The following is an 18385-nucleotide window of genomic DNA, read 5'->3' on the forward strand; positions in this document are numbered from 1 at the left end:
GAGCGCGTATATAGCTTTAGAAGAGTAAACAGCTTTAAATAGTATTGCAAAGGTTCTTCTCATTTTGATCATTAATCACCTCGGCAGGGAAATGTAAAGGAGCAGGAGCATTTGTGGAGCACGAGACAGCTCCATATAGGGCCTCTCAAGCCCTCAAACATTTCTGACCTTTAGACCTATAAATTAGTGCTTCATCTCAGCCAGTTTTAGCCCAAAGGGCCTCATGGCACAAAATCTCTGGGTTTGTTACCAGAAAACAGCTTATCATTATTTTCAAAACCATTTTTATGAGTTGACAAGTTATTTTGACTAGTAAAAGCACATTTGCGATCATCACCAAATTGCAAAAAGGAGAGTTCATGAAAGGGGTTTCCTCCCTCCCCTTTCCAACTCGGAAAGGAATTTATTGCTAGATTATGACTGCAATTGCGGTGGCAAACCATTGAGGCAGGGTCTGGTGGCTTAGTGGACGAACACGTCCACTGTATGGTCCTGGGCTCAACCTCATGGTCGCAGTTTCAAATCCCAGCAGGCCCACTCAGCCTTTCATTCTTGTGAAGTAAATAAAAAAAGTACCATTGAGTTGGGTAACAATAAACATCTGTTATTTAGCGCCAAGATACCTTTCTGGGTGAACGTTTGCTTTACAAATACACATGGTATGTTATAAGCCAACGACCCCCAAGTTGGGATGGTAACTAATATGGGAAGGGGTTCCCTTAGGGACCCTTTCCCTTTGGGAATCTTGTTCGCAGCCTCAAGGGGGAAGATGTTTTCCAAAACTAAAAACATTTTTTAAAACAGCACTGGTTCCTTTAAGGAACATGGGCTGCTATGGACAAAAAAAATCCATTTGGAATGCAGAAATAGAGATGATAGTGTGCTGCCCCTTGCAGGTTTTATTTGTGATTACGGCCAATCACAGAAAGTCACAAATTGGTACTTACCTAATAAATATTAATTAGGCATGTTGTTCTGCAACCTCCTGTGATTCAGTATTTTGTGAACCAACTGAACAGTACATATGTTGGTTTTCAAAATACTATTTGCAAAATGTATATGTGGAATTTTCTATCACTTTTTTCATTTTGCAAATAACTAATACAGCATGACCCTAGCTTTCGTAAGGAGATCGATGCCAATTGTTTTCCCTTCTTGTTTGCAGTTCTACTTGATGTAAGTAAATAGTGTAGTTTTTCTGTTATTTGCATGGCAGTCGGACAAACAGTGCAGAATCTCTACTATTCAGCCTGCGGGCGCATAAATCATGACGTTTTTCTGCGATTTGTATAGCCACCGGCCAAACAATGCAGAATCTCTACTATTTAGCCAGCAACTTGCTATTTTTAAGGCTGCTGGCCAAATAGTAAATAATTTCTAATATTTAGTGTTAGAAATGGGGGTCTCTAGTTGGCAGAGGTAGGTACCTTTGACCAAATAGGGACGATTGCTTCTAGTCAGGGTAAGGGGGATACACACTTTAGATAACCCCTTGGTAGCTTGGCACAAGCAGACAGGCTTATCCCAAAGGCAATGTGTAAAGTATTTGTACCAACACTCACGGTAACACATTGAAAACACCACAAATTGACACCACACCAGTTTAGAATAATAAAATATCTTTATCTAAACTAAACAAGACCAAAACTAAAAAAATCCAACATACAAAAACTCAGTAGAATGTCTTTAGAAAGGTTGTTGCAAAAATAAACTTGTAGATGTTGAAATGCGACACTTTACTCACAAAGTACCTGGGATGCGTAACGCAAAACAAACGAAAGGGTCGCAGAGAAGGCAATGCATCGATTCTTCCTGCGCTCTGGTTCCGATGCGACAAGATGGCACCTCGATGCGTTGAGACGATCCGGTGCGATGCAAGAAAAGGGAGTTTTGAATGCGATGTGACAACGTAAGGCGATACGTTCATGCCGACGGCCGTGCGGCGAACTCGGTGGTTTTCTGAGCCGCGACAGGCCTTGCGACACACTTCTCCGTTAATACGACGACACCCTCGGTGACAGTGACACGCTTCTCTGGTGTTGCGGTGATGATCAGCAGCAGCGCGCTTCCTCAGCGATGTGATGGCTCTGCGACACGCTTCTCCGGTGAGGCGACGGCACCCTCTGTGCGTCGGCACACTTCTCCGGTGATGCGACGGCGAACAGCGGCAGTGGCGACACGCTGCCTTGGTGATGCGACAGCGGCTGCTGCGGCGGCATCACGCTTCTCTCGTTGCGTCACGCTTCCAGCTCCCTTCAGCAAAAAGGCCTCACACACAGTTACAGGCCCTCCTGGAAGACTGGAACTCCCAGCAAGGAAGTTCAGGGAAGCTGGGGGTGAAGTCCTTTTGTGCCTGGGACTTCAGAAACAGGAGGCCAGCTCAGGCCGTTGGAGACTTTTCTTCAGCTGGACACAGCAAAGTCCTTCTTCAAGCAGGGGACACAGCACACAGCAAAGTTCTTTAGTTCTCTCCTCAACAGAAACAGCAAACTGCAGGCCAACCCCAGACACACAGCAAAGGCAGTACTTCTCCTCAGTCTCTTCAGCTGATCTTCTTTGGCAGGGATTCCTCTTGATCACGAAGTAGTCTAACTTTCAGGGGTTTCAGCTAGGATATTTACAGCTAAAAGTCTTTGTTCTCTATGTGTGAGGGGTCCTGGACCCAGTCCAAACCAGTTCTGGGTGCACTCTGCCAGTGCACAACTTCATCCTTTGTTAGTGTGGGCCAGGGTCATCAGACGCACCACAGGACGTGGGGCCAGCATTGTGGAAGGCAGGCACAGCCCTATTCAGGCCCAGGTGCTACTCCTGCCACCACTCCAAATGCAGATAGGTCTATTCAGCCTGGGGCTGACTGACCCAGACTCCTGGAACTACCCCAACACCTGTCACTCTCAAACCAGACAGTTAATCCACAAACAGGCAGAGGCGCACAGAAAGGTTGAACAAGAAAATAGCCACTTTCTAAAAGTGCTATTTTCAAACACTGAATTTAAAAACCATCCTTCCTTAAAGATGTGTTATTAAATTCTGAGTTCAGGGGTACCAGATTTCAATTCTCTATCTTGCTTCTATGCGAAGATATGCAGGTAAACATGTTACACAGCATTCCCCATTCTGTCCTATGGACAAGATAGCCTTTCAATAGTGAAAAACGAAATTGTCAGTATTTCACTATCAGGACATGTTACCCACACTAGTATATATCCTACCTTTCACATACACTGCACCCTGCCCAGAGGGGTACCTTGGGCCTACCATAGGGGTGTCCAATGTGTAAGAAAAGGGAAGGGTCAGGCCTGGCAAGTGTGTACACTGGCCAGGACAACATGGCAGTTAACAAACTGCGCACAGGCACTACGGTGGCAGGCCTGAGACCTCTTTTCAGCCCTACTCATGTGGGTGGCACAATCAGTGCTGCAAGCCCACTAGTAGCATTTGAATTACTAGCCCTGGCTCACGCAGTGCACTTTACTAGGGACCTACTGGTAAATCAAATATACCAATCATGGATAATCAATTACAATAATAATTTACACAGGGAGCACTTGCACTTTGGCACTGATCAGCAGTGGCAAAGTGCCCAAAGCATATAAACCATAAAAAACGAAATCCAGCACCATGTCAAAAATACAGGGGGTAGGGGCAAAAAGTCAGGGGAAACCAGGCCGAGGATGCCAGGTCTAACATTTAGCCAGCAGCCAAGTAAATAGAAGAAAACATTCATTATTTACCTGGTGGCTGGGTAAATAGTTGCACCCATTAATTAAATGAATATCGCAAGGACCAACAGGATGATCCAGGATGTAAAGGACAAATTAGAAGGTGTACTTACACCTGTATGCAAAGACTGAAATACTGACATTTACAATCCCAAAATGCAAAAAGAAGACATCACCAATAATTGGAGCATACTGCTAGCCATTGGGAAACACGTCGGTTAAGCTCTCATTACATAATAATTCCATACGACGAAATGACTTGAAGACAGAAGCTTGTATTTTGACATTACCATAGAAGAGAATTGAAACTCTCCTTGGTGAGTGTCTTATTTAACTGGATAGTGAGGCCTACCTCAGCAGAGGATCTAGCACCACCATATTTGAAATAAAAAGCAGTTTAGGACACGAAGAGGCTGCCCAAAGGCCTCTGCATCTCAAAACAATAAAGCGAATGCCAATCCATATTGAGTAAAGACGCTAGGTTAGCAAATACAGAATTATTTATATTTCTATAGGGCTGATGTTGCAATACTCATTCTTCAATCATGCACACTGATAGATTGCGAATGAGTATGCAGTTTCTGATGGAACCTATGTACTAATAGGCTGCATCACAAATTGAGCATTGGTAGGGGGTGGCAAAAGTTCTGCCTAATAAATATTAATTGGTTGTATGACACAACAACACTTTCCATTGCCATGCATTCCTTAACAACACGGGCGGAACAACGAATGCATCTGAATAATGCATTGCATTTACAACACAAGTCGTTACAACGACTTGCCTTAGGGGGCGCTGGACTTTGGAATAGTTTAATTTACTATTCCAACTCCAGTCCCCACAACAGTAGGGAAAGCATTGGACTTTAAAGCCCAACGGTGCTTTGCCTAATGCATGTCGTTGTAACGACTTGCGTTATAATACAATGCGTGGTTCAGACACATTCGTTGTTCCGCCTGCGTTGCAAAGGCAATGCATTGTTCGGCGGTCGTGGCATTTACTATTTCCCATATTAATTAGGTAGGCTACAATTTGTGATTCCCTGTGAGTGACTCTGCTCAGAGATGGAAGTCTGCTGGGTCAGCAGACCTCGTCCGTGCCAGACCTCCATCTTCTGCATTTGCATTCCTAAACAGGAAAAACCTTTTTCATAAAAGAAGCATGTGTCCATTAAAGGAACTGTTTAGGAACACATCAATGGGGAAGTTGTCCAGTGAGAAGGTCTCTTCTTTGCCTCCATATTGGCTAGTCAGTAAATTTCATGGATCGAAAGGGGTCTGAAAAACAGTCATTCTTTTGCTTGCTCAAATTGCAACATATAGTGTGCTCAGGAAGCTGCTATTCACAGTGGCGACTGACTGCAAGTAAAGTGACTCCAGGACTCAACTGTAATAACCTGTTATAGTTGAGTTGTGATGTAATTTTCTTTTTCAAGGTGTGAAATGTATTCAGAACTGAACTGTAAACTATAAAATAGGTACAGGCTTTTAGATAGGGAGTGGAGGCTTTCATTTATTATGTTTTGGTTATATAGCATCACAGAGTATAAAATATAAACAATGTATAAAACATCAGTGCAGCAACTATGAGCACACAACTTCACCACATTTGTTGTAATATATTTCACTATTACAAGAAAAAAGGAGGAACAAGACAGCAGTAAAAACCTAGTTACACAGAAAAAGATATTACTACATCCACTAAAATGTAATATTGTCCTTACACATGATATTCCCTTTAAGTTTGAAAGAAACAGTATTCAGATCAGCACTCATTGGAAGCTTTCAGTTGCATCGAGCATTTTTAATGCTGGTCTTTGTAACCCAATAAACTGCTCATCAGTCTAGATGTAAGAGTTTCGCGGATTCATGGAAAACTACTTTGGTAAATTATCAGAAGAGATAGTAAAAGAAAAAGTAAAACATGAAGCAAGGACACAAAGCAGATAGAGACAGTTGGACTGATGGTCATTTCCATTCCCTCCAATATGCATCACAGTCTTCAGGTCTACCCAAAAACTGAAGGACATCAATAAAGAGCACGTAACACCCTTTGCTGCTACCACCCTGAGCAGAGGGCAGAAACAATTAATAGCATGCTGCTGAAAGGTCATATTCGAAAAAGGGATAATGCCCTGTGTTTCTCATCAGTCCTACGTTCAATAGTGTTATTAGCAAATACATGAGCCAAAATTGTCACCTACTCCCTTCGTCCATTCTCTCTCACTGACTCCCTGTTTCCTAAGGGCTAGGAATGAGTTATGTGTTCTGAGAGAGATTTTAGTATTGTACTACTGCAATAAATTTAGACTGTACTATTTTCAATCTGATTAGCTAGTCTCCTCTAAAAATGTTGTAGAGTGTTCTTATTTTAATTACTTTCGGAATTCTAAAAACAGGTTGAACTTTTGTCTTATTATTGGTAACAATGAAACATTTTTAGTTCACAAACGGCCCGATTCGCTCAATCGTGCCCTTTGTGAGCGGAAAAATGTCTTTTCAGATGTACTAAGCCCAAATTGTGATTTGGCAACCTGAGATTGAATCGCAATTTGGGTTTGCGAATCGGTATTTGGAAGTGACGTGTTTAGCACGTCCCTTCCAAATACCGATTCACATTGGTACGTATGAATATTTTGCAAACGAAATGAGGTGGCAGAACATTCACACTCTACCGCCAACTGAAAGTTTGAAGTAACCCATTCGCAAATGGGAAGGTGTTCCCAAGGGACCCCCTTCCCCTTTGAGAATGGTAGAAACATAATTTTTTAAGACAAGGCAGTGCTCCAAAGGGCCACTGACTACTCTTAAAAATTGAAACTTAAATGTTTCCTTTTCTTCTTTTTAAACAAAGTCTGCGTTAAAAAAATTGCTTTATTAAAAGCAGTCTAGAAAAACAGATGATGCTGTTCCTTAGAAGCAATCATAGACATGGTGGTCTGCTGGCTCGAGCAGGCCACCATCTATGTGATAGCAGCAAATCGTAGTGGGTCATAAATTGTGACCTAACATTAATATTCATGAGTTAGGTTTATTTGCGACCAATTACAAATCACTATTTTAGGAATCGGGTTTAACTAACCCCTTTGTAAATTAGTGATAGTGATTACCAAACAGCGATTTGTAAAAAATTGCTATTATTATTCTTTGCACATCGAGCCCATGGTATCTTTCCTTCTGTTTTTAGGTAGTAACTGTTTGAAAATGATTTATATAAGTAAGACTCGTCTAGGTACATTTACCACTCTTTGACAGCCTTTTCACTAACAAGTTGACCATAAGGCTCTTTGGCATCACGGGGTAAAAGTGCTAAATACACAGGGGTCTCGGCTCCCTGGTCTGGTGTTTTAGGCTGACTGGATCCTCCCATGTCGGTCTGCACAAATCCAGGACAGCAGGCGTTGAGTAGAATCCCATCCCCTTTCCTCGCTTTCTGCAGCTCTCTTGCTTGGATTCGGGACAACACCGTAACTCCAATTTTTGATACACCGTATGCTGTGTTGGGCCAACCCTCCTCTTTGTGGATTCCTTTTTTGGTATCTTCGACAAACTTTTGCATGAGTTTATCCAACTCCTCTTCGGTGATAGTAGTGCTGCGGAACGTCTCCTGCAGAGATGGACTGCAGCCGGCCAGGGCCATACAGCTGACTATGCTGGACACATTTACGACCCTCCCTGGAAGAAGAAAAGCAGTGGTCAGCCATGACAGGTGCGGCTTTTAACAAAAGTAAATACACAACAGTCATTATAACCAAACTGAGGTCAGGCACTAACAAATAAACTTACAATAAATAAAACACATCAAATGTCACTCCCTTACCACGTCATAGGACTAAATGTTTCAATACAAATAACACGTCTGCTATGCATGACACTATCAATAATATACTGAAAACAAATCTGTCTAAAATGCTGTATTTCATAATACTGGTGGACTTTATGGGAATTGGAGATATAGTGAAAAAAGGGAACAGAAATGGAAAAGAACACATGGAACAACATATTACATTTTGGTAACAGATATTTGATGATCTTTGCTCTTTTGGAACTTTTTATTTACTTTACATTTCTGCTTAAATATGGATGAGATGAAAATGGCAAGAAGAAACAATGATATGGTATTCACTGATTGAAATGCAAGTTATAAAAGCACATCAGATAATTGTGAGAAACTGGATTATTAAAAAGGGAGCAAAGCAGGAACTCGGAGAAGGCTAAATAGCCCAGTATATAAGATTAATAAGTAAATACCAGGTTTCAAGGAAGAACTGTGGGCTTACTCCTGGTGGATATGGCTCAAAGTAATAGGTTTCTCTGGGTGAATGCACGTTAAATATTTTAGCAACATTATAATTCAAGAAACTAAAAGGATAACATTCCCAAACTGATTTACTGAAATGGAGAAAAATATTATTATTAAAACAAAAACATCAAACTCGGTACAAAGGATCAGGAGTTACATATACATATTTTTTAATTCAGGAAACGTCCATTTAGAGCAGTGGGGTAGGCCAAAGCCGATGAAGCATGCTACATTATGTGAGTGAGCCCTCCGAATCCAATATATTGGGATATATAAAGCTGTTTGATGTTTCGATCTGTCTAAGTACAGCCTTATCTATAGTGTTTTTCCATCATCATCATATCTTTTTCTGGTTGTATGCATAAGATAAATTACCGCTCTGCTTTGGTGGAGTAATATTTAATTCCGCTCTGGTTCTAGTACCAAAAAAATTTCTGCTCCACCAGTTGCAGTGGAAAAATTATTTTATGAGGCTCACTTCACTACGGTGGCACTGTGCACTGCAATAGTTTACTAATAGTACCAACAGCGAACAATAGCTTTACTGCTGTGCCCAGTCCAGAGCCCTTTAAACAAACAATCAGCTGTGTTTCATGCATGTTTAGTTCATACATAGATTATACCGCACACCTGTTCAACTATATAAGATGGGGCTTTCAGAGGATATGCGATGTCTTAGATGTGCAGCGGCCACAGCCGCCTTCTTGGACCTTGCACTGGGACTAGCCCGCAGTGGCTCAATATTGGACTGGCATCTTTGAGACTATCACCTAAAAATAGCCCAATTGGGACATCATGATTCTGTGAAAAGGGTCTATTTGGATCCCACCTAAACACGTATTAAAGCCATTAGCCATCCTTATAGTGTGAATGAATTCCATACAGGGAACATGCCGATGAGCCATTTGATGGCAATGTAGAAGTGTTGGATATCTGTGTGTCTCATCACTTACTTCCACTGCTGTAATGGGTCATGAGGTCTACCATTAATTAAAATAAAGGGAGTAGGATGTCAAACCATTAATACAAAGAGCAAAGTAGTGGGATGGTAGGGAATGGTGAATTCTAAATTGAACATAATCCTATATGGGTCCTTTTTACTATGTTAACCATAGCAATGGATGGATGATCAAGGTTTATTTGAAATAATGTCACGGTGGTTAATGTTATTTCAAAGAGAAATATAAAATTATTTTGTCAGCTGAAGCTCTCAAATATCGCTAGGACATGAAAACAATTTTAATCCCATATAGCAGAACTTGAAAAGTGAATTCCCATTACTGAACTTACCATGGGCTTTAATAAGAGGTAACAATTCATGACAGATATCTTTAGTGGCAAAATAATTTGTTTTAAGTGTTACTTCCGCTTGAACATCAAATGGAGTAGTATCAGCCCCTGTAAAAAACACATTATGAGAATTAAATTGAGAATAACTTCAATCTACATTTATTAACTATTGGTTCCATGACATCTTTGTACATGCACCGGGCTATCCCCTGGAAGATCAGAGCAATGTAGCCCCAGTTTTTATATTACTGGTCTGATTTGAATGCGAGTAATATTTTAGGATACCAGTTGGTTTATAAGCACCTTTTGGTAGATCTACAGCCGCACTCCACAAACCTTTAACACTTCTAGTTATTAATAATAGAACACCAAATATCCTCAAGCTGCCTTAAACGCAGTTCAACTCAGAAACAACACCAGGCTCCAGCCTAGGTTGGAGTCTAAGGAATTAATTAAACCAGGGCTAGTTGGTACCAAACTCAATTTGTGATGCAAGGCGATACCTGTGGCAGAATTTGCTCATTAAAATGTAACATAACAAGAGATATGGATAAGGAGAATATGTATTTCCGTGATGCCCTTCATGTAAGAGCCTCGAACATCAAACATGCAAGAGCAATCAGAGTGCAGACTGAGCAACAGGAAGAGACAATGAAACCAATGAGCCAAACAATGAAGGAATTACCCAAACTATACACGTATGTGAAGTCTGTTTTCACCCCTATTGGATGGTTGGTCAAAGAAACAATTGCAATTTTAGATTTTGCATTACAGGTAGGTGCTACTCAAAAGCATGTAGCGCTATAGTAGAATCAGCCATGTGTCAGTTTTGTCAACCAGGTGATCCTATCTAAACTAGGTTTACCAGCCTGGCAGGAAACCTCTCAATGTCTTGCTAGACAATTTCCTGATAGTTTATTGCATATTCGTTGGTACAACCAACATGTGAAGTTATCATGGGTAGCCATTAATTACAGACCAAACTGACAAAGAGTGACTAAAGATTATTACTTTTGAATACATTTCTGGGCTGAAATGCCTCCATTCTATTCTTGGATGTAATAATTGGCATTAACCTCACTATTTGTTTATGGTCACTTTTTTTAATGCCTGAATTTCATGAAGATTCAAAACATGTTTTCATGTATTCATAAATAATTGTCAAAAAAAATTAGTCCTCAGCACTAAATACATGGAGCAGTAGAGTGGATTTCTAAAAGTTAAGACATACATCTTTAAACAACACTTAAGTCATTCTTATTCGCCTTCCCTAGTGTACTTATTAAGCCCCCCCCCCTTGTCATTCCACTATTTCACTTCTGATGAGTGTGAGGAGGATGCTAGGCAGCTGTTATCAGTTTACTTAATTTCATTATTCTTTTTCGACGCCCATTAAATACACACATTATTGACATTCTTGATGAATATCACCTGCATGCTGCCTGTTTAAATGATCTGACACTCCTTGAATATTAAATGAGTGCAGATAATACATAAGCCTACCTTCAAGGAGACAGGTCCCATAAATATTGGAACAAAATTGCAGCCAGCCTGCAGCACCACTACCTCTGGATGAAGGAGAACTACGGTTGCTTAAAGGGAAGCAAACGAAGGTATTGGTGACAGAAAACACAACTTTGGACTGATCAGAGGTGGGGCGCCGCGGCCAGGGCGACTGACTCCGGAATCTGGGGACCACGGTTCGATCCCTGGCGCCGGCGGCAGATTAGCCCAGCACCATGTGACTCTGGGCAATAGCTTGCTTAATCCTCCCGACGGCCCCCAGCGTCTAGAGACCCTTACAGGTGAGTGTTCGCGCTTTACAAATGTGGATATATTATTATCAACGTTTTACTTTTTACAATAGGAGTCCTACTTAGACTTTTACACATCTCAGCTAATTGCAGTTTTGCAAAAAAACCATAAAACACTAGCATATGATGCTCAGGAGAATACCCCCTTCTGAGAAGGAATGGACTAGTGGAAATCAAATTAATCTAAATCAATCTGATTATTTTACTCGTGGACTACTGCAGTAGACCAAACAGGTGCCTTTAAATGGCTGACAAGCACTTAAAAGGAACCACAGAAAGGTGGTAGGGCTATGCTTCAAGAAAAGGAAAGCAGACATCTATCAAGTCCCTAAAACCTTTCATGGGCTCCCAGTGGAGGCCTTGAAGTCTAGTTCAAGCCCATATACTGGGAATTTAAGGTCTACAGAGGCAGATTACCTCGCTGTCTGTGATTGGTAGGGCCACAATATATTCCAGAGCAAGGTGTGAGATCAGGTAATTCAATCTTTTCAAACAAGCTTAAGTTAAGAGGGTGGTAAAACAATCCACATTCAGGGCGCCTGCAATTGAAAAGCCATGGATTAACCTGACTCCACTTCTTCAAAAGGACTTAACGCAGTCCTTTTCTCTTTATCATTGGGGCCTCGCCAGTCAACAAGGGAGAGGGTGCAAGCATCTGCAAACAGGATCTCATTAGACAGCTCTAGTAGAGGATTCTCAGGGCCATATTTACTAACATTTTGTGTCATGGTTGCGACACTTTTGTGGCGCAGCCACTTCGCAAAATGCTAGTAGATATTTACCAAACCACGCTAGGGGCGATTTGCGCCGCATTGCATGGCTTTGTAAAGAAATGCAACGTAACCCAGTGCCTTGCGCTGCATTATGTTACATATCCTTCTGGGAGGAGTTCCATGGATGGAGCATGGCGTTCCCATGCATCCACCCATGGATTTCATGCAATCCCAGATTTACAAAGGTTTGTAGACCTGGGATTTTGTGAAATCACTACGCCTTCCAGAGGATGGGGCAACGAGGACCTCTGGGGGTCACATCGGGATGATTACTCTGAGTCTGCCCCTCCAAGGGGGCAGAAAGCCCGCTAGACACAAGGCATATAGTAAAAAAATATAGGGGTGGGGGCTGCCCATCATGGCCATTTCAATCCCCCACCTCACCATAAAAATATGCTGGCAGTCTTTCACCCCTTTGCCCCAGGATAGCAGATGGGGGTGAATACCCCCCATCTGCACCTGGGTGGGGGAAGGGGGCAGAAAGCTCACTAGACACCAGGGATATATACAAATAATATAGGGGTGGGGGCTGCCCATCATAGGCATGGGCATAGTCATGCTCCCACCCCCCAAAAAATATGCCGGTAATCTTTCTGCCCTTTACGAGGGGGCAGATGGGGTGATTACCCCCAATCTGCCCCCTCCCCTCAGGGGGACAAAAGGCCGACTAGACGCCAGGGCTTAATAAAAAAAAATGAAATATAAGGGTGGGGGTTGCCCATCATGGGAATGGCCATGCCCCTAACCCCCCAAAAATATGCTGCAGTCTTTCTGCCAGGGGGCAGGTGGGGGTGATTATCCCCCATGTGACCCACTGGGCAACAGAAAGCCCACCAGATGCCAGGGCTTAATTAAAAAATATATATATAGGGGTGGGGCCTGGCCCCACTCCCAAAACAAATGTGCTAACAGTCTTTTCATCCCCGGGGGACAGATGGGGATGAGTAACTCCAATCTGCCCGCTTGGGGTAGAGGGGTGGGGAGGCAAAAAGTCCACTAGACAACAGGGACTGCATTTATGCAGTAAATGTTTGTGGTGGAGATGACCCCTCTAGGCATGGGCCCATGCTCCGCACCACCGCACACCTCCTTAAGACTTTCTGCCCCCCCAGGAGGGTAGATAGGTGTATTCACCCCCAACCTAACCCCTCTGGGGGGGGCAAAAAGCCCACTGAATATCAGGGATTTCAAAACAGCGCAAAAACACATCGAGCCCCACCCCCACCCTAGAAGGTGCAATAGTATCTTTTTGCCTTCATAGGGACAGATAGGTTTATCTCAGTTGGGGAGGTTGTCCCAAATTTCCCCCGTGGGGGTGGGGGGGTAGAAAGTCAACCTGAAACCAGGGATTTTGACTTGGGGGCAAAAGAAAGTGGTCTGGGTGTTGCACTCTGGCATTGGCCACTCCCCCACCCGAAAAACAACAAACCAGTCTTTTTGACCCCCCCTGCCTTGGGCAGACAGGAGGTTTGATCCCAATTCGCTCCTGGGGGTCAAAAAGCACAGTGTATGGCATGAATACTTTTTTAAATAAAATGTTGGGGTGAGTCTGGCCCATCCTAACATTAGGCCCCACCCTCACCTCTAAAGCATCAGTCTTTCTGCTCCTCTGCGGACCAAAGAATTCCATCCCAAAAGCAAGCAAGAGTACATTTGATTCTTTTGGGTGTTGCTTTTACATATGGCAATGAGAGTGTGGCTAAACTCAATATCATTCCACTTGCAAGTGGTGAATGTCTTCACTTTTTGTGCTCGAGTAGGCTGCCACCTGGGAAAACATACCAGACCCAGACAACTCTGAAAACTAGACACCTGGAGGAGTCCAGGGTGTTGAGTTTCGCATGGACCCCAAAGGCAGACAGGCTAACTTAACATGCCCAAACTGGTGTCTGGGTTTTGGAGCTTTACGACAGCTGGATACTGTCCTCAGTGCTTTTGAGTTTGTTGATGATGGAATCAAAAAGCTTCAAGAACAGACTATCCATGTTGACCAATTGAGCATGTATCATGGGGGATTCACAACCTCCCTCAAAGGGCAACAGAAAACATTACCAAATACAGTGGAGGTGTCAGACACATTGCAGTCTTTACCTTTTTCCTTCATTTGTAAAGGGCACACTGAGTTTTCTTTTCTTTTTGGCAGGTGGTAAACCCAGGAGATCAGGGCTCAGTTTAGAAACAAAATCTTCCACTGGGTCAGAAGATAGGGTCTCATTAGAAACACAAGGATTGGCCTTCATAATATTACCTCTATTAGCTGTTGGCACGCTAACGCAAGAAGAAAATCAGGATTAGTGTCAGTCAAACCAGTTAAAAACTGTGCTGCTACGCTCCCCCATTCAAGTTTTTTTTAGTGGCCTCAATTCTCTCCTCCACTGGGTAAATTTCCTGAATAATGCCCCCCATAGAGGTAGTCAAAAAGTTTTCAGTGAAATATGATAGTGGGCATTCCATACTTCCTGAGATCATGGAGTTCAGAAGCCTCTCTCACTTCTCAGCGCTGGGATGCCCCTGGGTAGCCATGCGCTTACAAATGCTACCTCATTCACTTTGCCATGTTACTAGAAACTATAAGGGTCCAGATACAGGGCACAACAGGGTGGCCCAGTCCAGCCTTCATCGGGCTCTTATAGGTGCAGAAGGGACTGCTCGTGGCCTGATCTTCACACGGGCGAGTCCACGCTTCAGGAATAATGGTGCCTTATGAGCGCAGCTGTCCAAGCCCTGGCTCCTTCAATGAAAGCCTAGTGCAGGATGGGTTTAGAAGTCCCCCGTGTCACTCTTCATCTATGCGCATGATACAGTATCTTCCAATGTCACAACTATATCACAATCTTAAATGGTCAGTTAGCAATCTTTATTGAGAAATAAAGCTTACACTGGCTGTTCTACACTCATAATGCTATTCAGCTAAATCACACTTGGTAGTCATTTAGGGTCCACTCTGCCAAACATACAGCTGCACCATGACTTTTAAAGAGGGGGGCCCCATTCAAAGATGGCTGAACTAATTTGGACAATTTACTCTCCAATTGCTACTAGTTTATTTTAATGCAATGCTCAGGGACCAACTATATGAAAATCAGTTTTGCCTCCACTCGGACGAAGGGCATATATGTAAACTGGCAACTGCACGCTGAAGTGAAGCTCCCTCTTGATAAATAATGACAAAAAGCAATCATAAGACCACAAATGAATGGAAATTGATGTCTTGGCTTTTAATGTCAGATAGTGACAAAGTCCGCTGTTAACAGATTATTGTAAATGTTTCAGAATACTGTGGCTGGCCAGAGAGGTTTATGTCAGATTGCACAAAGTACTGAATACTCTTCTGAGCAAATACGTCTTAATCAGCATCTTAATGTGAAATAGAACCGTGACTGAATCTACTCAGTAACACGCCCAACTCACAGATGTGTGGAAAGCAAAATGAACGTTGCTTGTGGAGAGGTGTGGCTCACTAGTTAGAGGCAGCAGACCCGTAAGCAGATAATCGACCAGGGTTCAATTCCCGACACGGCAGGGTCGTGGACCAGGGTCAAAATGGACTTGATAATTCTTGCCTCGGTACCTACTCTAACCAGGAACACACTTGGCAACTCTGGGCATTAAGCTTGCCTCATCTCTACAACGGCCCCCCACAGATGCCGGGGATGCCTGTTTTCACCTTGGAGATACCCAGAAAGGGACCATCTCACAGGGATAGCCAGGACGGGTTCCCCAGCGGTCTACAGCGCCGGGACGCCCCGTTGCTGGGGTAGCTGTGCGCTTTACAAGTCTACAACATTTACATTTAATGGGGAGAACTGAGGACTCCTTGCAAGTCCTGGTGCTGCCTCCAAGCATTTAGGTAACAAATATTGAGAGGTGAGCCGAGGACAATGACAACTACATCGTGACTAATGGGAGGACGGTGAATCACGGGGTGAAGCTGGGGCGCTTCCAGTCTTGGGGTGTCAGAAGAAGAGGTTACTTTATGAGGGGTAGATATTGTGTCAACTGGTGCAACATAGTCTGCAAATTCTTATGTCTTAAAAAGACTTCAAAGCACTACATGCTATCCAGCCGTGAAACAGCTCTTCATGGCAGCAACCCGGCTTATCAAAGTTCACGTGCCAGACTGCATTGTGCTGCACTGCGGCTGGCAGTGCCAGATAAAATTGCCCGGTGCTTATCTGATGCTGACCAAACTAGTGTATGACTAACAGAGGTTCGAATCTTGGTCCTTTATGCAGCCAGTCGTAAATTTTAATGTGGCCACGACTTACTATTTTATATAGTATCGCTGCCCTAACTAGGTGCTCTGGATTTTCACTGTGCATGCTGTCCTGCAAGATCAGCTCCTATCTGGTGCAGATCAGCTAAGACTGTGGGAGCTATCAGATTCCCCTATGGTCACCAAGTAGGGTCTTATATTCTCAGCAACCGTGAGAGTAGACGTTCACCATGGTGGACGTCCAACCCACTAATGTTGTACAAAATTATGTTTCCAAGGATCTTGGTTTCTCGCTTTGCCCTGAAATCCCACCTGCAGACCTAACTTTTCAGCTAGTCTGTCCAGCCCGCCAACATCACTGACCGTTCTTCATTGGAGCCGGTGCTCACCCTGCGTGGCCTGTGCTTCAGGCTCCTGGACAGTCTAGAGTCAACAATCCCTATAAAATTTGCTCTTTCGACCAGGACATCTACATCTGGATCCAGGAACCACAGTGCATGCCAATAGGGCATGCCATTTGTGTAGGCATGCACATTCAAGTACGTTCAAGTGTGATTGAGTTTTTTGGCCCTGCTTTGACAGTGTAAGTAGTTCTTGAGAAATTGCCTGCTCTAATCTTACATTAGGTAGAGGCAATAAACAGTTGTTTTATAGTTCTTAGTTCATTGGGTTTTTATGGTGCAAACTTTAAAGTGGGCTACACTATTGATGGTATGTCAGGTCACATGTATTGTCCTGGCCCTCTCCAGTAGGTGTCTCTCCTCATATTACTGCCTCACAGAGGTTCTGAGCTCCTCGGTGGGGCATGCACACTCCACATACCCCCAATACTTTCATAAAGAATCCTCCATAAACTCCCCTGGAGACACTGGTCATCCCCCCTGTTGCCTTACATTCCCTAACTTGGGTCACCTCCGGCCGTGAAAGTCCATGCTGAGACCAGTGACCGCGAATTCCTATTCAGAGACCACTTTCACGTTAGCGCACAAAACAGTCTTTGTAGCACTATATCAAGTTACAAACCACATAACGCAATATATTAATATGGATTTAGGGCACTTAAGATTGTAATTGCATATTGTAAAAGGGTACGGTGACCACCTCCCTCCAAGTCATTACGAACCGTGTTTCAATTCTTGGACTTTTTTTGTGCTAGCACATGCATTCTGGGTGTTGTAGTCTTATTTTGCTTCCATTGGTCTAATTAAACTAACGCTTGGACGCCCATTGGGCAGCAATCGCGCTCTATAAATCACAATACAATACAATACACGCCTGAAATCAATGATTTGTAGTTGAAAAGTCCAGGACTGGAAACAGTGTCTGTTATGAGCTGGAGGGAGGTGGCCACCCTGTAAATGGGCAAGCTACACCATACGTTTACCTTTAAAAGCGATTCCTGCATTGTTGATGAGAACATCCAAGCCTCCATACGTCGCCTTCAAGAAGTCCCTGAGAGCCCGGACGCTCTCCGGGTTGTTGATATCCAGTTGGTGGAAGCAGGCTCGCAGCCCCTCCTGCTGCAGTTTCCCCACTGCCTCTTCCCCCAGCTTGGGGTCGCGGGCGGTCAAGTACACATCCCCCTCGAACTGCTTGCACAGCGCCCGCACGATGGCCAGACCGATGCCCTTGTTGCTTCCGGTCACCACAGCTACCCGTGCACCAGGCATCCTCGGAGCAGGGTTATTTGTTTACAAGTGCACAAAACTATCTGCAAAAGAAAAGCACGCGCATGAGAAAACACTCCGCGATGAAGCGATCTGTAGAGAGCTAACACTACAGAAGTCGTGCAGCATTTTACAAAATGCCCAAGAGTATTGCAATTAAAATCACACTTACGCTCTGGTTTCCAGCAGAAACAGCTCTGTACTGTATTCGCATACAGTCTCCACCCGCTCTGCTCTTCCTGTGTCTGCTCTGTGAGTAGAGGTCGGTCCGTTTTGGCTGCGCGCGCACTCGCTAAAATACTGTTGGAAACTTGGCAGCTTGACAGAAACCCTTTCAATTGACAATTCTCGGGTGTGTGTGGGCACGCCGGGGATTACTTTCTGTTTGCTCTGAGACGCTCACAGTAGTCTGAAACTTGCTCGACCTGTAACATTTGCGCATTCCGCCATCTCTGCCCACACAGCATCCCCTTTGATGCCTTCTCCGAGTCAGGATGAACCAGCAACTTTCACTACAATGCCAAGTCACCATCACGCACCCTTCTGCACTTTCCTATGTATTATGGCCAGAGATTAAAAATATGACTGTGGTCAGAATCA

The 18385-nt window shown here is 43.6% G+C and overlaps 1 protein-coding gene across 2 annotated transcripts; it reads right to left on the minus strand.

Annotated features, from left to right (window-relative positions):
- Nucleotides 1-5215: 5215 nt before the first annotated feature.
- On the minus strand, nt 5216-18073 carry LOC146801809 (carbonyl reductase [NADPH] 1-like). 2 transcript variants are annotated; one of them, XM_085621295.1, is made up of 4 exons: nt 17958-18073; nt 17503-17829; nt 9316-9423; nt 5216-7397 (listed from the first exon to the last, which is right to left on the minus strand). In XM_085621295.1, exons 2-4 carry the CDS (start codon nt 17786-17788, stop codon nt 6961-6963), a joined length of 831 nt encoding a protein of 276 aa, XP_085477421.1. In that variant the 5' UTR covers nt 17789-17829; nt 17958-18073; the 3' UTR covers nt 5216-6960. The 2 variants fall into 2 exon arrangements, with proteins under 2 accessions (XP_085477421.1, XP_085477422.1); XM_085621296.1 differs by having other exon boundaries at nt 17503-17825; nt 17958-18047.
- Nucleotides 18074-18385: the final 312 nt, after the last annotated feature.

Source organism: Triturus cristatus, chromosome 8, assembly GCF_964204655.1.
Source record: "Triturus cristatus chromosome 8, aTriCri1.1, whole genome shotgun sequence".
In the NCBI taxonomy this organism is placed as follows: Eukaryota; Metazoa; Chordata; class Amphibia; order Caudata; family Salamandridae; genus Triturus; species Triturus cristatus.

Excerpts from the sequence above, each read along its gene's own strand:
- LOC146801809 (XM_085621295.1), bottom strand. The coding sequence starts at position 17,788 with ATGCCTGGTGCACGGGTAGCTGTGGTGACCGGAAGCAACAAGGGCATC. Across the intron at positions 9,424-17,502 it reads TGCAGGAATCGCTTTTAAAG|GGGCTGATACTACTCCATTT; the intron begins GTAAACGTATGG and ends TGTTTTTTACAG. Across the intron at positions 7,398-9,315 it reads ACCTCTTATTAAAGCCCATG|GGAGGGTCGTAAATGTGTCC; the intron begins GTAAGTTCAGTA and ends TTCTTCTTCCAG.